Source organism: Actinia tenebrosa, unplaced genomic scaffold (assembly GCF_029948245.1).
Source record: "Actinia tenebrosa isolate PJP-AT-01 unplaced genomic scaffold, QUT_ActTen_1.0 PGA_scaffold8__29_contigs__length_14323225, whole genome shotgun sequence".
NCBI lineage: Eukaryota > Metazoa > Cnidaria > Anthozoa > Actiniaria > Actiniidae > Actinia > Actinia tenebrosa.
Genome location: NW_028292585.1, coordinates 8541384 through 8565722, shown reverse-complemented (window position 1 = coordinate 8565722; position 24339 = coordinate 8541384). Strand labels below are relative to the sequence as shown.

The following is a 24339-nucleotide window of genomic DNA, read 5'->3' as shown; positions in this document are numbered from 1 at the left end:
CTCTTCGGCTTGGGGTAATGTTTTCCCATTTCAGACCACGTGTCATTCCCTTGAGAATAAGATTCTTTGTTTGAGCTGTATTCATATTCATGTGTCTTCTCATGTGCAACCGAGCGCAAACTCTAAACAAAGAAATGATACCCTAGGGAATGGTATGTGGTCTGAAATGAGAAAACATTACATCAGAGCCAAAAAGGTCTATTCTTCAATTCTTTTTTTTCAAATGGGAGTGATTACTGATAATATTTTTCCTATCAATTGATTATTTTTTCATAATATTGTAAATTATATTAAAACACTCTTTAATAATTCATAAGCTTATGGTCCAATTGGAGCCACCATACACGTCACGTGCATGAACCTTTATACCCGATAAAGTCCTCTTCATTAGTATTCAAGTGATTTTATATAAAGACACATGTGTCTTTATATAAAGACACATGTGATCTTTATATAAAGACCACTCGAATAATATGAGGATGACTTCATCAGGGATGAAGTATGCATCCAAGTTTAGATGAAGACATAGAGCTTCATCAAGGACATAGTCAACCCTAATGATCTTTGACTAATGTGCCTGTCTTTGCTTGGGCACGCAATATCCAACGTGTGGGAGCTTCTATTGAATCTGGTTGCGCATGGCCGTGACGTCAAATCTCTATCGAAGTATAAAAATCCCTGTTCGTGACATGTATGGTGGCTCCAGTTGAACCATTATTATGGCGGTCACCAAAATCTTATAAATTGTTCATGAGTGTTAAAAGCAGTTCAAAAAACTCATAGATCATGTTTTATCAGGTATAAAAGCACGAGGCTACGGCTTATACCTGATAAAACACTCCTACTCGTTTTTTAAACACTACTTAAAATACCTTGGTTTCCAGGTTTTATTAATATGGTCAATCCTACCAGGAGATTTCTTTATTTCTGTTAGTTTTTCAATAATTACAAGGTTCTGCTTATCTATTGCAGCCTGACGTTCTTGCTCCATCTGTAAAGAAATTATACTATTGAGTTGATATATAATGCCGAGCATTTTGAATTTCAATAGCATTGCCGAGTCTCTGAGTTGAGGGGTGAGATCAGTGGACATTTATAAATTAGGAAATGAAAATTTTAACCAAATTATCTTTATGTCCCATCAACATTTTTTCACCTTAAAAATCATTGAATGAGGGCTATATTAGTCACAAAAGGACTGTTTTGTTATTCATTTTGTTATTCAAATATTACATCTTAGCTCAAACATTTTGCCCTTTCTTAATTATCAAAAATACTAAATGAAAATCGGAGGCCTGCATGTTGGGGAGGCGGGGGGCGGGGGTGGGGGGGGGGGGTATAATCACTTCTTTTGTCTGCCTGTACCATTGTACATCAATAGAACTGTACGATACATCAATACTGTAAACTAGCTTACATGTAGTTTATTTAGTTGTATCTGGAGATGCATGTTGTTTCTTGGTGGGGTAAGATCCAACTGCCCTTTAACATTCTTCAACTGAAATAGAAAGAAGAAAATAACATTGTATACAAATAAAACAATAAACCAATATATATGAAGTCAATAAAAGATGAAAAAAAGAATTAGAAATCACTATAAATAACAAGCTGATTGAGAAGTTGAATGAATAAATAAATGAAAAGTGGAAAGACAAGAATGGTGAAATGTAATTAGATATTTTTAATAATGTTTTTTACATTCACTTTACATTTTTTAAAGAAATATTGTAAGAAATAAAGCTATATTACATAAAAGAACTAAAACCTTTTGTAACTCAAAAATATTCTTTTGTTTTGAAATCATAATAACTGGCTAGTAATTGTCAAAATGATACAAGTCTTCATGCTGACATCTGTATAATAACTTTTCCTCTCACCAGTGTGAATGAAATGCAAAGAGCGCTTCTTGCTGTTGCTGTGTACACTCTTTTCTCCATAGGGGTGAGGGGAGGGAAGCAGCTGTACACACGCAAGTGGCTTATTTCCTCATTGATTGTTCTTCTTATAATATACAGTACTGGGCAGTAACTATTAGTTACAAGGCATATATAAAATGCAAATATTAAAAATTCATTGAGACTTGCTTTAGAAATTATTGTTTTGTCAAAAATAAAAATAATATTCCAGAAATTCCTGAAGTAATGCATGAGTTTTAAATTCTGCTAAATGAGTGATATTTTATCACAAAAATTCACTAAATCCTAGAGGAGTGTAAAATTACAACATTATCTGAAGTATTTGTTTACTGAATCATTTATATCGATGTTAAATTTAAATATATTGACATAAGATATTTATATTAGCAATTCTGAATGAACGTTATGTCTGCATCCAGTATTTTGGTACCATAACCGTAACTTAGGATTTCCTAATCTAAGCTAGTATATATAATAAGCTACCATTAAAAAATAAATTTTTTTTTTCGTGTTCTTCGTTTGAGTCTTAATGGAAAAATTAAATAAGAAAGACAGGAACTTAGCCAACAGCTGTCCTTAAAAAATATAATAGAAATTATCTAAATAACATTTATATATTTTCTAAACATGTCGTTTACTATGACTGAATTTAAGCTTATCATATTTTTTAATATAAAAAAGCCAGAGGACATTTGAAATATTAAGATTCAGTTCTAAGCACGTTACAATTTAAGCACTAAATGCGTAGAAACATTATAAGTCAGTGGCCTTTGGTAGTTCAAATGTACTCAAATAATCTTGAAACTATACTTCATAGTAGTTCCAGCTCCGTGTTTTTTCAACCTTACCCGTTTTTGATAGTCTTCTTCTTGTCGTTTCTTCATTCGTTGTTCAATCAAACTGTTGCCTCGCGACGCCATGTCGAAAATGTCGAACACTTATAGAAAAAGCTTGAGCTAGTCAGACCAAATAAAACCACTCTGTTTTTTCGCTTGCAAACGTCAAATATCTAAATTACTTATATCCGGTTTTGTTAAGTAAATATGTACAAGTTCTTCATATCTTTTCTGATGTTCATTGCGTTTGTTTGCGTTGATAATTTGTCACGGAGGATCATGTCGATGAACCGAAGAAGATCCGTGATGAAGGCCTTTTCTTTGACTTTAGAAAGACTAAACCTCGAAAATTCGGAAACTTAAAGAAAAATCTTCTTGATAAAGAAAGGAAACAGCTTTATCAGGTGTCAAAGTTAAATACCCAGTTTTAAATTTGATCGAAATAATTTTTTCAGACGATCAGTTCGATCAAGTCGTTAATAGGAAAGCGTTCAGTTCAGCTGTGTGATGAGCCGATAACTCTTACTTAAACACAAAAGCAAGGATTAAACCTTATTGAAATACAAAGCGAAGGATTAACGCTTTGCTGTTGTTTCTCGTGTAGTTGTCACCTTAACTCATCAAGTCTGCCTGACCGAAGGTACTGAACGATTTGTTGTAGCAACGGTAGTTCAGACTGATATCTTCCACGCTTATGATTTGCATATTGCCTGTTGTGAAAACAAGTTATAGGCATATCATTCAATGACGCGGTTGTTTTTTTAGAACCACGAAGTTTTAATAAAGAAACAAATTCTTGCAGTAACTCAGTCAACATTAGCAGGTGCAAGGGTATAAATGGTATTATCAAAAGGCGGCTGTCATCGATTGATTAAGCAATAGAAAACTTTTTCCGTGTTTACATAGCCTGATAGCAACACGAGGGGAGGTTGGGAGAATTCGAGACAGTTATACAAACCCGAGACGTAGTCGAGGGTTTGCATAACTGTCGAGAATTCTCCCAACCCCCCGAGTGTTGCTATCAGGCTATGTAAACACAGAGGAAAAAGTTTTCTATTGCTTTTATAAAATAAATACTAAGGGAAAACATTACCACTTGCAAGAAAATAAATCTTTATTTGAATTTGATTATCATATCAAAATACAAATTCTCCATACATCACGAACTTCGATCGTTAGCCAATCAAATTTTGTGTAATAAACGCCAAGGAGGCAAATGTGAAGCGAGAAAGAATCGCTAGCTATTTTAAACATTTATCATTCTAAAACTTTAAAACAAATACAAAGAAATGTCCAAAGATTGAATAGAAATCTTAATAAAAGATTTCAGAATTGATTATCTTTACGAAAGTGATCAAAAGTGGATAACAAGTGTCACTGTGAATGGAATTCTCGGTTGAAAGAAACGTGGTTTTGCTCAATTTGACAGCGAGAAAACATGGCAGCGAAGTTGATTGTTTCGTCTTGCCTCGAGAAGATATTTTGTGGAGCTGAAGAGCTATCGCTGGAAAAATTTGAAGCTGCTGACTGTTTCCTTGAAATGCTTGTAGTCTTTATCGTGCGGTGCATTTAAATCATGTGAAAGCACGTCGCTGAACAACCGCAGCTGTCCTGACGGAGGACGTGTGTTGTAGCTCCTGAGGGAATTCTCTTTGCGGTGACCAACGAGAGATTGTCATGATATTACGATCAGAAAGACCTGCATGAGACCATAGGGTTATGCCTGTGGCCCTGACCCAAGTCAAAATTTGGAACTTCGTCTTCAAAATACTTTTTTGGGGGCGTTTTGTTTCCTCGAAAGAAACTGTAAATTTTTAACTTTTGAACTTGGTACCGGGAAAACAAGAAAGTTGTGACGTCACAACTGTGTTTACATACCCTCATGCAAACATGGCTATCAACCAATCACAGCGTGCGTACTATTTAATTTATTTTATAAATAAGTATATTAAATAAGGCTGTGTTCATAATGTACGGCAGAGGGGGTGGGGGGGGGGGGACAGGTGAAATTGAGGGGGGATCGGGAAAGTTTTTTTAGCAAAAAGGGGAGGATGGGCAAATTTTTATCAGAAAAATGGAGGGGGATGCACAATTTTTGGAAGAAGCTACAAACCTTGCTTAGGGGGGATCGTATTTTTTGCATGACATTAAGGGGGGGTGTGAAGAATTATTCTGGACATTTCAAATTTTCACCTGCCCCCCCCCCCCCCCCCCCTGCCATACATTATAAACGCAGGCTAAGTTGATCGTGACAAGTAAAATCATAGCCTTAGCACGAATATCAGAACTGTTTTTATCTCATTTACAAGGCATTCAATTGTATTTTTTAAAGACTTTTCAAAGCGTTGGAGTTGTAATATAAGTGCTCACACCTCCATTCCCCAGCCCTACCTCGACATTGTTACTATCGATCAGAAGAAAACTACTTAACCAGGAATAAATTATGTTTGAAATTCAATATCATGAGTATCTAGCAGCTGCAGTTCAACTCGAAGGGTAAGAGACGTGATTTAGCTTTGCGCACTGCGATCTTGCGCTAATTGATTATAATTAGTTACAATTATGTAATTGCAAGTCACTATATATATTTTCGTTCACACAGTTCAAGGGTAAATAACACAGTAGACATTAGCTCTCCCTGCGCACCCCCTGCGCACCCCCTGCACTCCTACTCTATTTTCACTCCCGTTTTCACGCCCCTGAAAACAGGAGTGGAGTAGGACTGAAAGAGGTATACAAGGAAAGAAGGGGATTCGGATAACCTTTGCCGTCCAGCACATTTTCACATACAAATCCTTATAAAATATTCGATATTGCATTTAATGCCATTTCTCCTGTGTTACATGTCATGACTTTGCCCTCTCACTAATATTGAAGTGTTCTTTCCATTTCGGATGTTCATTTTGACACACTGAATTTTTTTAAAGGGGACAGGGTCACGTGACCAATTGTTGCAAAAGGCCTATTATGAATGACCACGAAGGCTACAAGTCTTGGCATCTTTTTTTAAAAATACATGCAATAAATAATCTTACCCTTTTCTTGTGTTTCTTGTGGTTTTGGTCGTGCCATATTTTATCAAGATATTTGCTTGCCGGTGGAAACCCTCCATAACGATAGAAATACAAGCCGGTCATGTTAAATTTGGCAGGGATTCTCAGTCGAAAAGGGCTAGTGCTTGCGCTACATGATATACTTCAGTAAGAGTGGAACCAGTAGTTGATATATTTTCTAAAACACTGCTACCGCTTGCTTCTCCTGCAGGTCAAAATTTAAAAAAATATGTGAAGTTGTGAAGCTGAATTAGTCCTCGAGCCCGAAGGTCGACCAACTCATAGGCCACGAGAACGAGAGGACTATTTGTTTTAGTCAAATCCAACTAAATAATCAGTCAAATAGGCAAACAAGTTTCGATTTTAAGTTAAATTTAAAATTTGATTAAATATAGAAATTTGACTCTCATTCACCGCTAGAGAAGACTTGCTCATTTATTGCGACGAGCCAAGAACTAAATTTATTAAAGGGATAATGTTCTTTTTTCTTTAGCCCTTCCTGACTATATAATGTTTTCAAAACAAATAATGCTATGGCAATGAAAATTTTGCAAAATTTGATTGGCTGTCTTAATGCATTTTCTAGTCATTTCTGTCGAGATTCGCTAATCACTGGCCATCGTTGCTAAGACTACAAGGATCTTAATTAAAACAATTAGGGAATTGTCTGCTCATTATGGAGTATTTATCGACAAACACAATACTTCGAAATTACTAAATATTATGGCAAGTTTTAGCGCTTCGGGGCTTGATTTTAAATGGATAATAATGTTCAGGGTTATGATAATTAGCTTCAAAAGGAAGTCGATTTGAGCATTGCGAAATATTCGCATGAGACCATCCTATGGTTTGGCACTCAAATGACTTTGATATTCAAAAACTGTGATTGGATGTTAGTAGTTTCACCGTGTTTTGATTGGACAGAACGCAAGCCATTTCAAAGTAACAACTGAAAATTATACCTTTCTTCTCGCATGAAACATGTTCACTTAAGAGTAATGTAATCCCCCTAATGGATTTGAGAGGAAATATTTGTTCAATTATCACAAACAATTCTTTTTTACCATTTGATTTTAAAAAGAGTGTATTCAAAAGGCAAAACAACATAAGATAATTAAGATTTTTTGTGCTTGCAGTACTGAATCCTTAGCCATGGTGGACAACTAACAGTAATCACAAATGTACATACCGAATAGACTCATCAACCATTAGATATTTCTTATAAAATCAAACTCTTGTCCAACAATGACTTATAAACGTACATTCAGTTTAAAATTACTTTTGAAATGAATCGTCAGTTTTAGAAGTCGTTACAATAGATGCAGGCCGCAAAGCTTGCGTCGAAGAATGGATTCGAATGGCAGAGCTGAAGAGGCCTTGAAGATTAAGCTGATTATGAGACGCTTACGCATACATGACAATAATGACTACCTAAAGTCTGCGCAGTAATGAAAAAGAATAATCTGAGCCATAGTGATTAGCATCACTGTCTCTGGTTTGGAGGTCAAGTTAAATGAGGTTGACTTTTATGTCAGTAGTGGGGAGAGAATAGACTAAGCAGTGAGAAACTAATATCAGGAAGGAAGAAACGGCTAAAAAAAGGCGCAAAGGGAGGAGAAACAACGGAAAAATCTATAATCTAAAGAGAAGGAAGAGCCAGCATACAAAGAGGAAGAGAGAAAAGATTACCATTATCATATCAATTTGATTGAAATTTTATTAGGTTTTTCGTTTGTCGATTTGCTGAGGGGCTGAAAGAGAAATGGGTCAAAAATTTAGGGAGAAAGGAGAAAAATAGCATAAAAATAGGGAGGGAGTTATTCTGGATATGCCGGATGTTACGTCATAGCCGCCATTTTGGTTGACGGTAACAAAACATTCCGTATTAGCCTCTCCTGTGTTAGTTTAACCAACATGGCGGCTTTTTCATTGTTATTGGTTGTATCTCAAGGGATTTTGTGTCATGTGGTTGCACTCCTAGAATAATCTTCTCATCACAGACCAAAAAAAAAGTTTACCTTGGTGATCCCCTTATCCGATGGTGATATCAGCGGTCGTAATCATTGTTCAACCTTCCTTGATGATAAATACCGAATTATTAAGTATTATTAAACGAAATCACAATTATATATCAAATATTATTGTTTCATTGGTAAGGCTTCGAGTTTAGATTTCAGGCTGTTGTGTGGGTGGTTTGAAAGAGTAACTTCATGTCCATAATGCATGTCGTTCTCAAAAGTTCTGATTAATATGCACCCTGTGTCTTCTTAGTTGTTAATATAAAAACCTTTTTGAAATATTTTTGTATATTTTAAAAAACACAACTTTTAAGAGCATTCGTTTTTTGCAGTTGGTTTTCTTTTCTAATCATGAACCACTCTTTTGGATCACACCACTTCCACGTTCCGGAGTTACCAAAATTAAACCTAACTATAGTCAGTTACCAAGTCGTGGCTAAATATTGCCCTGCTACAAAAATTATATGTAATACGTGTGGCAGGAACCCTTCCTGATACGTGTTTACTAAATCTACATGTTCAGCTTCCAATAGTGAAAGACAAAAACGCGAAGCACACAAACCAGTATCATTTGCATAGCGGACTGGACCTTCTTGTCAAAAGTTTTTAATTTCATTGTCAAAATAATCTACCCTTCACTTTATTCGAAACTCCTTCTATTGTTCACTTTTTGCACTCGATAGTACAAAGTATTTCAGTTCTTTTACCTTTGAAATGTTATTTTATATTTCATCTATCTTTTGATATGAAATTAGTTGGTTGTATAACTGAGTAAAATTCGTCTGCCAGCGCTATATGTTACAGAATAAATATTTTGAGTTCAACATGAACAGCAAATTTGCAATTCACTTTGCTCACTGAATGAGTGTCATGACAAACAGGACCTTACCTTTATTCAAATAATTCAGTTTCTTTCTCATCATCTAGACACATTTGCTTCGTTTTAGCCTTTAAACGACGTTGATGAAGAATGCTTTAAGCTTTTTGACCACATTTTTTGCCTTAAAATGAAGACCCTACCATAATCGGACAGCTCTTTTGATTTGCATCTATCGTTACCATGGAAGTGGAGCTAAAGTTTGAAAAATATGTAATGAAAAGGCCTTGACGTTAAGCTTAAGTTAACAGGTTAAGTCAATAAAACACAGACTGTTGTGTTTGTAGTTGTTGCGTTGGAAATGAAAAGCTGGAATATTGAATAATGATTGGAAGGTTTTTTGTAAACCATGCGGTTTGATGTTTATACAAACCAAGTTCTTTAATTAGAAATTTATTTCTTAGGAAGTTTCTAAATTGACCTACAGCAGTTCAGAATAAGGATTAATCTTATTTAAGGGCATTGACTAATCGGATTGAGAAACAGTCTTGCTCTCGTTGCCTTTTTAATTTACTCTTGGGAAAAGAATGATGCTGAGCCAATCAAAATTTGTCTGGCTTATGTTGACGTCCAATTAAGTCCTTGCAAAATAATTTCACACGTCACCAGAAATTTTGAATATTTTGTCGAGGAATACTTTAATAAAAAGTTTTTTATCGGCATGTGTGCTTTTCAGTTAGCGCTGCTGTCCTATGTCCCTGTCCCCATTTGGAGTTAATTTGATACGTTTCAAAAGTCACTTTTTAGAAGGCAACTGTACAGTTTTCGAAACGCTCCGTTTTCGTCTCACCTAAAACGTGTTAAACCATGATCATAGCGTCCACACTAACACGCATCAAAAACGCAGATACCATCCGGCAAACGATACATTATCATCATCTGCGCATGCGAGAAACAGACGTGCCAGTGTGAATGACGTACGCCAGCGTTTTCCAAAGCTTCCGTTTTCGCTGGCCCGGCTGACTAATACGATTCTCTCATGAATAGTCTCATGGAGAGCGTTTTCAAATGCATGTGTTTTCGATTGTTCTAGTGTGGACGCAAGGCCTAAAGGCATCGAAAAGTAATTCACCCGGAAATACGTCAAAGCTTAAAAGCTCTATTTGTATGAAATCTTAAGTTTTATTTAAGATCATTGATGACCACTTTGAAAACAGCTTTGATTTTCACAAGGCTACAACATGAATTTCTATTTTTGAAACTTTAAACGCATAAACAAATTTGAATAGGCAGTGATTGTATTAGTCTCCCTCGCAACCGTTTTTAGTGTCGGTCGTCACACAACGCTCCCTCCGTTGCGTGACGACCGACACTAAAAACGGATGCGAGGGAGACTATGATTGTATTGAATGGTTGAGTGTTGGTGTGCTTTGCACGTAAAGTGGAAATGGTGGTGGGGGGAGGTGGGGGAGGTGGGAGGGGGAGAGGTAGTCAAACTACATCAAGACACAACAGACCTCATTTGGCACCATTTCCCGCCCCCTCCAAGTGATCTGATTGTCTAACATACCAAATAATATGTCGCCCAGACTATTGCAATTGACCTAAATACAAACTTTTCCATCTACGCGTGCTTATCCAACAACATTTTGTCGTTCAAATTATTACTTAGAGCAAAAGCATAAAAATTGCGCATGCCAAAATCAAAATACCGCTGACATGCGTTTTGCTGGAGTGGTTACACCCTCTTCCAGTACAGCACTTATAATAACTACATTCATCAGCCGATTTTCCCTTGCAAAAACTTCCTCCTTGGACGAGGCATCCTAGAGAACTTGACGAACAATCCTTTTTGTATTCTAATGACGTAACGTTAGTTACAGGATTAGTGATGGTGTTGAAAGATGTATAGCAATAGGACTGGGCTCCTTCTTCTTGCTTGCATGTCTTCAAGCTACTCTTGGTCTTGCAATCATCCATGGAGACATTAGAAGAGCAGAAGTAGCATTTGGGAAAGTCTGCCATGAGAAAAAAAGTTAGTAACTGATTTATTCCGAGAGTTATTTCCAATGTCAAATAGTTAGCCATTCCGAGGCGAGGGAAAAACTGGGTCGAGTTGCTGGCATTACAGTGCATTGTGGGACTGTTTAGGGACGACATGGAAGCCATCTTGGAACTAAGACTCCTAAAATAGCTCCACAATGCACTGCAATGCAAACTTAACCCAATTTTTTCTCTCAACCTTTGAATAGCTATCACTGATAAAAGAACAAGCGAATATGTGAACTTACTGTCCTTAACGTTGGCATCATTGCAGTTGTCATAACTACAACAGGTCAGCAAACAGTTTTTCTTTATGAAAAGGAGAGATAAAAATGATGATGAGTCTCTCGTTCATCCGTCCGTGTATCAGTCAATGGTTGTATTTACTAAGTCGGTCAGTCGATCAGTACGTTGGTCTTTCAGTTCCATCGATCCTCACTTGTATAGCATTATAGATTTAGATATTATTCAAGTAATTACCTCTCCAGCACATCCTTTCGTCTTGCCATCAGTCGTGCAGTTCGACATGCACCCAGATACAGTAACTTGACTTTCCTGACCACCAATGACACGGTCAGCGGTCATTTTGTAGCAGAAAGGCTCAGAACACGAGACTTTACTGCAACTACTTTGACCATTGCACGAGGAACAGCTAATGCCTGTGGTAATGCAAAGAAATAATTGCTCGTCAGGGGTGTGATGCTCAATAAATTGGGTTTAAATTCTCGAAAACTTTGTTTAGAAATATATTCTTGCCATCAACTGAATAGTCGCCTTAGTCACAGTTCCATGCGTCATATTGAAAGATAGCCGTGCCTTTGCATCGAAGCGGGACGAACGGTGAGCTTGTCAATGATAGAGACTGCATGTGAATAACTGTTCGAGGTGTTAAAAAAGGTCTCTATCATTGCAAAGCTCAACGTTCGTCTCGCCTCGATGCAAAGGCACTTCTTCGTATCTAGATGTTTTGTCTTGCTTCTAAATGTTGCTGTTTTCAAACTCTACAACGTGTTAACTTTTCAGGTATTATACTACATCGAAATTCTGTTTTTGTTCATAACATCCTAGAGGTTTGCAGTGTATGTTGGCTGTGCGTAATAGTGGTTTTCCCCTTCTTTTTGTTTTTGTCTTGTTTATACGCTTTGTATATAACTATTCGATTCATCACGATTATCATTATATGCCATATCTAGACTTAACTCAACTCAAACTCAATAACCTAAACTTAATCATAACAAAAGAAAGCAATCAAAACGTACCAAAACCGATTATCACTTGATGCATTTCTAGACTTCAGCAACGGAAATGTAATCAATAATACTAAACCTTATCAATAAGGTAATAAACTCAAATAGAATCAATACATTTAAATTTAATTAAGATAAAGGAAAGCAGTCCAAACGTACCAGGTAGCTGATAGACGTTATTTGCCGAGCTACCTCCAGTGCCATCCCCGGCACAGTTGGTGGCAGAGCCATATTTATTGTATTCTGTAGCAGCGTTTTCCCCCGAGTAGCACCGGCCGCCAAATTGGACTGCGAAGGTTGAGAAACCCTTTTGTTTAGCGAGATCACCACATGTTCTCACGGACGTACTTTTGTCCAAAATACCAAGAAAAGTTGGCAATGCTCTTGACAAGACGTTGTCTTTAAAGCAGCCGAGGTCCTTAAATGTAACTACAAGAAATGATGTATACAGAGTGTGAGTGTAACTGCATGAGACAAAAGCGAAAAGGAAAGGAAAAGAAAAGAAAGAAAGAAAGAAAAAGAAGAGCAGAGTAGATCAGAGAAGTAGGATAGGACAGAAGGGGACTGAAGAAACGAAAAGCAAAAACAAAAAACAAAACAAAAACAACAACAACAACAAAAAAAAAAAAAACAAACAAACAAAAAAACAAAAAGATATAGAATATAGGATACTAGAATGAAATGATGGAAAAATCATGGAAAAAACACCTACCAGAAAACTGATAAACATCATTGGCCCAAACTCCTCCCATACCATTTCGACAATCCCCCGAAACTCCAAACGTTTTATACTTTGAAGCTGCTGATTCGTCAGAGTAGCATTCCCTGCCATTTTGAACACCAAAGGTCGAAAAAGCTCTCTTCTTAGCAAGTTCAGCGCACTGCTCAATTGATCCGACGTTCCCAAGTTTTTTGGACATTGCCCCGAAGAAAGTGTCCTTGTAGCAGCCAAGACGAGTGTAATCGGCAGAAGCTGAAGTAGGCCAAAACAGAAAAGTGAGTACTAGTCAAGCTAGTTTAAATCGAGTCCTTATTCTAGATGAATAAACTTACTGACGTTTCGGTACTAGTCCTTCGTCGGAGTAAAAGACCTCCTTTACTCCGACGAAGGACTAGCGTCCGAAACGTTAGTAAGTTTTTTCATCTTTTCACGGTGTATAATTTACCTTTTCATCATTACTGTTTCATTAGAAACACCGACGCAGCTCACACTAGTTTTTAGCTAGTTATATCTTCGAGAAATGATGTGAAGGTGAGGATAATTTTATTCGGCGAAAAGGGCCTTGAAGAAAGCCAACGTAATGCATCAAACATAGCACATAATAAAAAAGAGAATTAAACTCAAAATTTTGTTGGTCTCTTTTTATTAGTTTTGGAGTATGGATGCAATTTAGTTTTGAGGCCGGTAGGTAACACTGTAGAGCGCAGCGCACTGATTCTAAAAATAGCTTAAAGATTCGGACAAAACACTGCATTCTGTTTAACCGCTACGAGGATTATACGAATCGATTTTGTTATTTTTACTTAAAGTTACAATAATAACCCATGTAAACTAAGATCAACTGCGATCGGCTGTGAAAATTATCTGCTGAAAGTAAACTTGTAAGTTTGTTTGTCCGAATTTCGCCTTTGTCTTCGTTTTTATGACGTCACGGTTGCGCTGCGCTATTGTTGAAAAGCCGTTGAAAAGCCGTGTTTATCACCGTGATCATGACAACCATCGTTCAATCAACACCCAGGTAACAAGTCCCTTCAAAATTCCCTTGAAATTTGCAAGATTTCTTTAAAAAATTTCTTTCGTTGTTTATCCTAGGTAGTAGTTTTAAACAATTAAGATAATCTCACTGTTTTTTTCCCCCAGCAACTCATGGATTATCGAGTACATACTTTGGCGCGTAGTTCAGTGAATCTACGCCCGAACTAATAACATCACATTATTAACATCTTGAATAAACCTCCATAGAAACCATTGAAATCCCTAATGAAGAACTGAAAACATAAAAATATCTGAAAACCCTTCGTACATAACCCACTGAAAAATGTATAACGAAATCTTTATGTTTGCCAGGTCTTGTTTAAACAGCTCTGTTTACGGGCTCAATTCAAAAAGAAATTTGGTTTGTGTAGCGAAGAATGTTAAGTTTCCATGCAAAAAAAGTCATGTTCACTATTATATAGAAACAGTCTTACCTGCAAAGCAAATTTGCAAAGCTGCCACTACTATAAAAGTGTAAAGCTTCATCTTGTTTTGACCTCCTGTTGCAACGCCGAACGAATAAAAATGAATCAAAACTCCTTTGGGAAGCTTTTTATACCAAAATGTGTGAAATTTCCATTGCAAATCGGCTTTCTTTAGAACACGGTGTCCAATTATTTCTGAACAATTAATAATACAATGGGTTGGCGGTACATGCAGAAAGACTCGAATGGCTCTCCTCAAGTAGAATGTGAAAGCTGCTAAATTTACTTCAATATTAGTCGTTATAATAATAATCTTTAGTGGAAACCAGCCAAGGCAGAAAAGTTAAAACGGGAGCTTTATTTTTGAGTAACCAAAATGTCCAGTAAACAACTTGAGTAGTAATCCAAGGAATTGTGTTCCGGAGTTAATTAGAGACGCAATTACTATAGGTTATTGTTTTGAATACAATAAGAGATGCGTAATATTGACGTCATTGAACCTGATCAACTTCTACTGTTGATCCTACTACGAAAGAGAAAAACTTAATGGGAGTAACTATCGAATACCCCGCACTTCAAACCATTCCTTTAAATGCTTGGATACGCGGATACGCAGTGAAGAAGTCCAAACCGTAGTTTTGGTATATGCAAACAAGGTAAGATCAAAAATGTTTAGTCTCTTCGATTCCTTCAAAACAGTAATATAATTACTCCTGTTTCGCCTATAGAAAATAGTTAATTCCTGTTTGTTAGTTTGCTATTTTTATATGACACTTTCTTGAAATTAGGTAATAACCCAAGACTGGGTTTCCTGTGGTTTAATAACTATTTTAGTTAACCGCTGACCACTAACCGGTGTGGCTCAACTGTGTCCTTATAAGGAAAATGACGACGCGTTCTAATTGGTCCCGTACGTAACTGCGCGCACTCGCACCATTGTCACGTCGGTCATGACGTAGATTGACCATATGAAGTTCTCTCGTTTATCAATCAGTTCATTTGGTTTGAATGACTCGAGAGGTGCACTTTATCTTTAATATTTCGAGTTAAATATTATTTCACTAGTAAATGCTGTTCTTAACATGATTCCATGAAAAACGAAAAAATTGAGTGACGGTTACGGTATAGAAACGTAGTAAGAACAGTTTTTTTTTTTTTTTTTTTGCTGTGAGCGTCCCCCAATTTGTTTTCTTAAACGCCACTTTCATCAAGGAGTCGAGAGAGACGAGGGACATGGCGGAAACAATTTGGAAGTTGCGCACCTCCATGCGCACCTCTTACTGGCATCCGTCCTGCTTCTTCCAAAGTTTAAAGAAAAGTGATCATCAGGTAGAAAGAAAATAAGACTAAAATACGCAAGAGCAGCGCAAAGAAAACAGCTTCGTTTCAAAGTGTAGTGCAAATATTGTCAGCATGCAAGCAGAAAAAGCAAGACATATACAGTGAGGTGAGGTGTGGTGTGGTGTGGTGTGGTGTGGTGTGGTGTGGTGTGGTGTGGTGTGGTGTGGTGTGGTGTGGTGTGGTGTGGTGTGGTGTGGTGTGGTGTGGTGTGGTGTGGTGTGGTGTGGTGTGGTGTGGTACAATCTAATGTGTTTGACCGTGATGTTTGGTGCGTTATGATATTTATCCTTCGTAAAGAAAAACTATGACGATGGAAAAATGCGCATTCTCGGTTTAAACGTACCGCTGTCCATAAGCTTCCAGTTGAGAAAGGCAATAGAAACAAAGGCTTTCAGTACAGCCTTCCTTTCTTGCTTTCTTACAGTCTTTCCTTCTTTCTTTGTTCGATCTTTCTTCATTCTATCTTTTCTTCCTTTGTATAATTTTATTGCCCCGAAGCAGTTGCATCATCAGGAAAACTTTGTATAGTTTTCTCCGTGAAGTCGTGCCAGAAATATTGGCTCTTTCTTGGTGTTGCAAGGCACCTGAGCCATGAAGACAATAAAACAATAGCCGAGAACAATGAGTTTGGAGCTAAACAATATCCTGGAATACAAAAACCCGAACGTAACCCAGAATACAATGAAGCTTGCTACGCCAAGAAAGACCCAAACATTCTATTTTTTATTTCCGCTGTCCCCGGCTTCAAGATATATGTTGGATAATGAACTTATTAAAGAAAGAAATTTCTAACTTGAATTGGCTCGAACAGGAAAGCAAACTATTCGCATAAACTAATCGCTGTTTTTAAGATGCCGGGAATCTATGAATTGTGACAGTTTGTAAGCCATTTCAGCCTCAACTAAACTATTATTTACATAGATCTAACGGTCAAGACACAGTTATGCTTACTTGGCAAATCAACCAATAAGGTCCTCTTCTTATGACAGAGCATTAACTGAAGTGTGCAAACAGCCACCGCCTCGCATGTCAAATCATAGTCACCTCAAATTCATTTGTTATTCACTGCTTCGGCTTGTGTTGAAATCCACTGTCGCCATAGCGAGTAACAAAGTATTTTAGACTAGAAAATGGTATATTAGGACGGAAACCCTGCAGGTGAATAAAAAAACTATACGTGGGATAAAGTATTCCATTTTGAAGGGAAATAATTTGCTTTATAAAGAACATTTGAGTCTACATTTCCGATTTGCCCTCTTGAGCAGCAGCATGTCTGCCCAGACTTGGTTGTGATGAAGAAACATCAGTGATTTTCGACAGTATATGTTTTAATAGCATGTTACAATTCCCTACGAACAACAGAAGAAAGAAAATGGAGACTTCCATTGTTCCTGGAAATGATATTTTGGACAAAAAATGGCAGAAAATAACATACGAAAAGCACAGGAAAAGAGTGAGTCTAAATCTCTTTACTTATGTGATGACATGGTATAATATAGAATATAGAAAACTTTAACTAGCTTTACAAGAATAAAATCGTATAACGCCTTTGATTGATACAAAGCTTGCTCAAGATTTCGCTAGGAGATCTTAACTTTAAATTTGCACGCATGATTTGAAATAATCCTCAACTAAGATTACCTAAGATTATGCATTATTTAGGTGACTTAACTGTGGAACAAATACTTTTTGTTTTTGTTATTTCAGGATAAACATGATTTAAGATTATTAAAGTAATATTGTAATGACCAATAAAAGTTTTGCAAGCGTCTTGTGTAATGTACATTTGTTAAATTTATTTTACAAAACGTATATACAATCCTATATTAGCCTAACATAATTATGTAAACCTAAAAGTATATTTATTTTATTTTTCAAATATTTTTTTCAACTTGACTATATATAACACCCTAGTACATTTGGTGAAAACCCAAAGCGTGTGAAAATATAAAACGTCGAAGAAATATCAAAATCAATATTCTTCATGCGATAAGAAATCATCTTGTTTTTATAGACAAGCTAAAGCAATATATTCAATAACTGGCATCTTGTTTTTTTTATTCCAGAGTTCAATTCAAATTCAACTAAAACGCAAATCGATGTTCTGAAGTGAAGTTTCATTTGAACCACGTAAATTTTAAAAGTACTTTTGGACCATCTGCAAGTTGACCAATTTTTACTAATATTCGTCACATATAATGATCAAGAAATTCTAAAATAGAATGTGCTAAAAACATAGGTGATGTTTTGCATTGAAATCCGGTGTTTTGATTTATTAGCGCCTTCACTTCAAAAAAGAAAAAAATATTATTCGCGGTTTTACCATTGTTTTCTGAAAATGAGGTTTAACGAAGAACAATATAAACTTGAGACATTTTGGGGTTTTTGTCTTTAGATTCCAGTCAAAAATAGTCCTGTAAGTTGAAAATCCCAGCCCACCAGTAACGATTATTGATGCATGGGCAGCCATGTTGACGAAACATGAAAGCATTTTTTTTTTTCCTCTTTTCAATGAGGATTTTCTGCTAAAGATTTGAAGGTTCATTATTACGTATCTTTTAGAGATAGTTATTTACTGTATTCAAAACTTTTTTATCCTTTATTTTTCAATAGTTAGATCAAATCAAAGGAACAGTGCGAGACCAGAACAGATTAAACTTCAACTACGAGGAAGTTCAGCTACAGATGAAAATGCGACGAGCAATAGTAACTTATTTTTGTTCTTTGTTAATTTTGTAAAATTGTTTTTCTGTACAAGAAACGCCATGCAAGTGGCGCAAGCTAAAATACCTTAGACTTTAGTTAAAATAGGTCAAACAAGCTTGTGAGCGATAAAAGGTGAAGACACAAGTGAAACGCGCGCGAATGCGACTTTTTTTCCTTTGATTACACAGGAAATGCTCACGGCCAAAGCGCACCTCCGAACGAATTGGAGTATGGAATTTGATTTTTGTGGAGGGAGGAAAACCAAAATCCAGAGGATGGAAGGAAAAAATCCCAAAACATGGAAAGGGATGAAACTCCACTCAATATGAATTCACACGGGACTTCTCTCAGTTGTGTACGCCTTACAGAATTGCTTTTCTATTTTGCACTTCACTTTCTATCTAGATATAAATCAAAGTAGTTCCTTACATTTGACCCCACTTGAAGTTCTATTCACTCTTCCATTCGAATATCCGACGCATATACGTAATCTCCAAGTATCATAAATCAACTCAACGACTAAGAAGTTCGGAACAAACGTCAATTGTTTGATTCTCTCTTGTCGACAGGCGGAGGAGAGACGTCAGGCGCTAATTGACAGAGAGAATCGAAAGCTTTTAGAAAGACTTGTGCAGATCACTACGACACAAAGATCCTATTTCCCTGATACAGGCTTGCATAACAGTAAGGTATGGATACTTGTGCGAGTTCAAATTTTATCATATATGATCATAAAATGCTGAAAGAACACGTCTTGGCCGATCTGAAAGTCAACGGTTAACTGATGGAATTGGAATTTAGCGTGAGGGGTTTTTCTGAGGGAAGAAAACCAGAGAACCCGGACAAAAACCCCGCCTAAAATCAAGAGAGAGCTTATTAACAAACTCTTCTCACGTTATAACAAGTCCAGAAGCCCAGTCCAGAATGTCATGTTGAAAGTTGTCCATGGCTGTATGGTGTTATGGCAATGCCTTCTGATTGGTTGAGTCGTTTGCACGAAAATGGCATAACCTCTAAATGACATCAATCAGCCAATCAGAAAGCTGTAAATCACACACGATATCTTTATTTAAAAATTGATTATTTTTATCCCAGAAATCCAAGAAGAGTAAGAAACAAAACGAGAAGAAAAAGAATGAAAGCCCTGCTGAATCCAAGGTGGTTTCCTTACCTCCAATCAACACACAAGACAAAGAGGCCAAATAATGTTGTATGAAATACAGAGATTATAATGAAGAGAATTTACTAATATTAGAGAAAGTGAAAGAATTACACCTAAGGTTGTTAAACACTGTAGTGGACATGTATATTGTTCCTTGCGTCTTGTTAGTGACACGGCATTACAGCAGTAACACTCTGAAACACGGCGTATAGCTGTTGCAGGTAATGTTGCATAGATAGGGCGATGTAAATGCAAAGTTGCATACAAGACGAAAAAAGACGCAAAGATCATGAATGCGGAGATCAAGACCTTCTTGGGACTTGCACCATTATGGTAGAGTGCAAACCATATATCCGTAAAAAAATCGTAAGAAATTTCACAAATTAATAATTTTAGTAGACCTACAAAACTTTGCGCTAATTTGTTCAAAGAAGATATAACTAGCTCAAAACTAGTGTGAGCTGCGTCGGTGTTTCTAATGAAACAGTAATGATAAAAGGTAAATTATACATCTTTTCACGGCGTATAATTTACCTTCTTATCATTGCTAATTTGTTCAGTTTTGCTAGTTGACTTTTTTAACGGACATCATGAAACGTAGTTATTCTGGCATATTTAATAGGATGCGGCTGTAAGTTGTTAGATATCATGGCTATGAGGATGGCCAATATCACCCCAATATGTCCGAAGGTTTGGCGATTTATGGATTGTAATCAGACAATACCGAACCAATCGTCAGTGAGGCAGTTTACTCAGTGGAATTAAAGCTTGTCCCACAAACAAGTGTCTGTTTTAAAGAGTGCTACAAGGAATACGAGGCAACTTTCTATTCTTTTAATTTTCACAGGACAAGTAAACTATTACATAAATTGAAACAATTTATAATCATTTTTCAGTGATCAGTTTTAAATTCAGAGATATCCTAGCTAATTTCTTTGTTGATCTAGTAGAACATAGCAACGGTAACCAAGGTAAACAAGTAAGCAACACAGAATACATCATTTAAATATTAATATAGTTGACTTAAAATTCTGTGTTTGATCGTACTTTTATTAAGGATAGTTTATAAATATAATATTATAACATAACTAAGATATAACACGCACTCTGCCTCGGCTCCGCCTCGTGCAACTCCTCGCTACCATCGTGCTCTCCCAACTATTCGCGTACACCATAAATAGATTTACGCACGCTAAGCATTGATTATTGCTTAATTGAACCTCAATTAACGGAGTCAGAAAGCATTGTAAAAGTCTTGTGATGATGTAACATATGTTGCCCTTAGTCCTTTTAAATGAGATATGTACACTTATAGGAAAATAAGAAAGCCAAACATTAATATATTTGATGTTGATTACTGGACATAAATATTCATCACTAGATGAAGATAAGTAGGGTTTTACCTTAATATTATGTAACTTTTTAGGGAAAGTCTATTCTTTTAAAAGATGTGAATTGGAAAGGGATTCTTTGCAATAAAACATAGATGCCCTCTCCACATTTTCAGTTGAATTTTCAAGACCCTCCCTAAATGTAATGAACAGTTTACTAAAGATGAGAAAGAACTTCCCTGCATGCTCAAAACAGAGGTATGACCACCATTTTTGGGGGGAACTTTGCTGATTGGCCTAGCTCTAAAACTCCCCCCACCTCCCCCCCCCCCCCCCCCCAAGAATGTCTTTCTGTTCATTACAAACATTCCAATTTTGAGGTAATGAAAATTAAAATCAAAAGCTAAATATATTATCAAAAAATATTCTGTTCAATGAAGATGGAGATTTTGTTAATATGTGACTGGAAATGTTCTTTGGGTTAAACCATGAGATGAATGATTTTACTGAAGTAAAGGAAAGGCATTATGTAGTACTGATGCCAGGAATGGTTTAGAAGAGGCTGGTAGCACAACTATAAAAACAATTTCTGTTTTGAGCAGTTTTTGGAATTTTTAGTCAGTCCATTTAAAACCACAATCTGGTGAAGTACAGACATAGTACAGGATCATTTGCTGCGAATCAAAATAAATACCATTATTATCAAAATACATATAAAAATTATAGTTATAGGACATTCGCATGATGACGTCATTAACCTCTACTACCAGACTCCCTTGCACACTTTCTCTTGTTCAGTTAGTTAGCACCAACTGTCTTACTATTCTCATGAGGGAATACAAATTTAAATAAGAAAATTTGCAAAGCATTATGGTAGCGGGAGTCAAATGACGCCATCATGAAAACATCCTATTATTACGAAATGCTTACTGGTATCATCACCATATCATTAACATCATCTTCAATCATCATTGGTCATCATCAATAATCATCAGAACCATCATCATTGTAATCATCATTGACACCACCACAACAAGCATCATTGCCATTATCATAATCATCATCATCATCAATATCAATAACCATGATCAGCATCAGCATCAGCATCACAACAAGTAACATTAACATTATTACTAACATTATCACCATCTTCCATTAGTCAATATCAATAATCATCACTGCCACCACCACCACCACCATCATCTTCATCAACACCACCAACCTTTATATCTCCTTTTTTCAAACAAAATCACAATTCACTGCACATTTATTTAAATTTTTTACTTACAATAATATTAACATATCGCTTATCTCAAAGCACTACCGAAAAATAATAAATTCTATATGTGTTGGTTCTTAATTACAATTATTTTTTTCTTTAATACAATTATTGTAATTAAGAAAAAAATAATTGTAATTAAGAACCAACATATATAGAATACACTCAAACTTACATCTGCTTTTATTGACTGTGACTGAAAAAATACTGACTCTCTGTTGCCACACCTGCATAGAATAAGAAATACAGTAGATAAATACTAGATAAATAGCATAATTTAGCATGCAAATAAGAACAGCTAGGTCGATGGCATCCAATGACAAAGACTAGTATTACATAATTTAAAACCCACTGTTTGCATTCGTGATCATCTGTTCTTGGGAGAGTTGGATCAGCTACGACATCTCCAACTATTTGTGTCATTTCACTGAAACAAAGATTTAATTTGGTTGAATAGCAATTTTGTAACTAAGATACACACCCATTTGGATTAGCCTTATTTGGTGCTAAAAGGAATAATTATTGTGAATTTTTCTCATGTGCCAACTATTTTTAACTGGAGCAATAGATTTTTAGAATGAAAAATATTATTCATCATGGAAATTGTAATAAATGTAGAAGGACCACAGCATTTACAACTGCAAAATGCTAGTCTTTATTAGGCAACAGAGTAGACTGGATGGTGTGTCAATACAGTGGAATCTTAAACCCTTGGTAACTTGAAGCTCATGCTAACTTGAACCAAAATTGATTTCCCCCAGATTTGCATCATACCTATACTGTAATTTTACCCTCGGTAACTCCTACCCTCGATAAAACAAATCTCCTGCTAACTCACAGTGATTTTTGTCTCCCTTCCGGTAATTTTCTTTACTATAGCATGGTGTGGATAAGAATAAAGTAATCTGATTGGCCCTTTGCTTCCTATTTATTACACACTTACTTGACTTCATGGGTAATCTTGTTGACGTAAATACAAGTGTTATCTGATTCCTGTTGGTAGTCACAGTTACGGCACTAAAATGATTACAAAAATGTATTGATTGATGGAGGTAAATGCAAGGTGATAAAAGCATGATTCCTTATGATCTCACTGGAGAACCTACATAGCAGTCAGTCAATGTGTTGTATTGTGTAGGTCCAGAAAATATCCATACCCCACCCACAGAGGGAATTAGAAATTCCTATAGAAGGTCAAGTGTCATTAGAAAATAAGGGATATACATTGCATTGTATTGATGTGTATGGTAGCTAGGTTTATACTTACAGCGTAAAGCAATATTTTATTTTCTTTGTCTTCTTTTGGGTACAACATGTTATTACTAAAATCAAGAGAAAATTAATTCCTTTAAAAATACGAACTTCAAACAAATCAAGCTTCTCTCTGGGAACAAATTATCTAGTCAGCAAGTTTGTTAATGTTTTTAAGTTTTTATGAATTACCTCAAAGTCACCAATCAAAATAATACAAATTTGTAAAACTAAGTCCAAGTCGTTGACTTATAGTAGCTTTTCAACGAGCAAACTAAGCTTAAAGGGAAGACTTTTATCTAAACATTTGTCATCAAGTGTAGACGCCATGTTGTTTTTTTCGACACTCACCATTCTTGGCAAAACTTGATTCCAACGAAGCCAGGTCCTTGATTAGAACCCATGCCTGAAGTACTTCCTCTGTGAGTCATAGTTATTGTTAAGATATCAAGAAAGAAGCGCTAAAAAGACAAAAGCTGAAGACTTTTCTTCTTCTGTTCTTTTTTTCTCTGAAGAAGGAAAAAAGTACAACGGGCTCATGTGGTCAGCGGATTTTACCACAGGCATCCCATACTCCATTGTTACAGCTGTTGATGTGGCCTGGGTGTCGATCCTCTTCTCTCAACTCATCTCCTCTCGTAACTTCTTTTCTTTGAAAAACAATAGTGAAACACATGTATCCTTAATTTTCCAACAAGATTAAGAAATGGCTATATCCTGTGACTTCTACACCATTTCAAATTAATGGAGATATAGAAATATAGATAAGTTATAGTGCTTGGGAACGAGGTTATTCCGGGCGAAAGACCCTTGGAATTAAATTCGGAAAAATTTATATATATTATATACTATAACTTATCTATATTTCTATATCTCCATGTATTTCATAAGTGCCAAGCGGTCTACATATTCTCATCATTTCAAATTAAGATACTTTTTACTCTGAATTAAATATTTTCAATTTCTTCCAAATGGTAATTATAATTAGTGAAGTATTTATGTCTGCCAGAGAAAAAGTAAAAACTTACTTTTTAAAATCATAGACTCTTCCGTTTACGCCTCAAATGGTTTTCTGTCGAGTAGGCTTAACTGATATCAAACATTTCACGTTCATCTTATCCGATCCACAGTGAGTCACGTACGTGACATAAGCTTCAT

General features: G+C 36.1%; 4 protein-coding genes across 9 annotated transcripts in view; 1 reads left to right on the top strand and 3 right to left on the bottom strand.

The window, feature by feature from the left end:
- Positions 1–8860, bottom strand: part of LOC116300181 (uncharacterized) — a 51231-nt gene extending 42371 nt beyond the window's left edge. For 3 of the 6 annotated variants that reach the window (XM_089024383.1, XM_089024387.1, XM_089024386.1), the window contains exons 1-4: positions 8713–8860; positions 5788–6010; positions 1418–1498; positions 873–991 (exon numbers count right to left, since the gene is read on the bottom strand). In XM_089024383.1, the coding sequence (XP_088880509.1) occupies positions 873–991; positions 1418–1498; positions 5788–5889 (302 nt within the window). In that variant the 5' untranslated portion in view covers positions 5890–6010; positions 8713–8860. Of the gene's footprint in view, positions 1–872; positions 992–1417; positions 1499–2764; positions 3421–5787; positions 6011–6219; positions 6241–6994; positions 7103–8712 lie in introns of those variants that run through there. The other 3 variants (XM_089024384.1, XM_089024385.1, XM_089024388.1) reach the window with 3 other exon arrangements.
- A 1305-nt stretch (positions 8861–10165) lies between these two features.
- Positions 10166–11285, bottom strand: LOC116300159 (uncharacterized). Its single transcript, XM_031708951.1, has 3 exons — positions 11164–11285; positions 10932–10992; positions 10166–10658 (listed from the first exon to the last, which is right to left on the bottom strand). The coding sequence occupies exons 1-3, from the start codon at positions 11266–11268 to the stop codon at positions 10309–10311; spliced, it is 516 nt and encodes a 171-aa protein (XP_031564811.1). The 5' UTR covers positions 11269–11285; the 3' UTR covers positions 10166–10308.
- Positions 11286–16522: 5237 nt separating this feature from the next.
- LOC116300207 (uncharacterized) lies at positions 16523–20820 on the top strand. The gene is made up of 4 exons (XM_031709022.2): positions 16523–16905; positions 18066–18158; positions 18728–18847; positions 19254–20820. Exons 1-4 carry the CDS (start codon positions 16789–16791, stop codon positions 19362–19364), a joined length of 441 nt encoding a protein of 146 aa, XP_031564882.1. The 5' UTR covers positions 16523–16788; the 3' UTR covers positions 19365–20820.
- Positions 20821–20995: 175 nt separating this feature from the next.
- LOC116300163 (DNA-directed RNA polymerase II subunit RPB9) lies at positions 20996–23705 on the bottom strand. The gene is made up of 6 exons (XM_031708955.1): positions 23533–23705; positions 23198–23252; positions 22874–22947; positions 22283–22357; positions 22106–22157; positions 20996–21325 (listed from the first exon to the last, which is right to left on the bottom strand). Exons 1-6 carry the CDS (start codon positions 23610–23612, stop codon positions 21266–21268), a joined length of 396 nt encoding a protein of 131 aa, XP_031564815.1. The 5' UTR covers positions 23613–23705; the 3' UTR covers positions 20996–21265.
- Between the last annotated feature and the right edge of the window lie 634 nt (positions 23706–24339).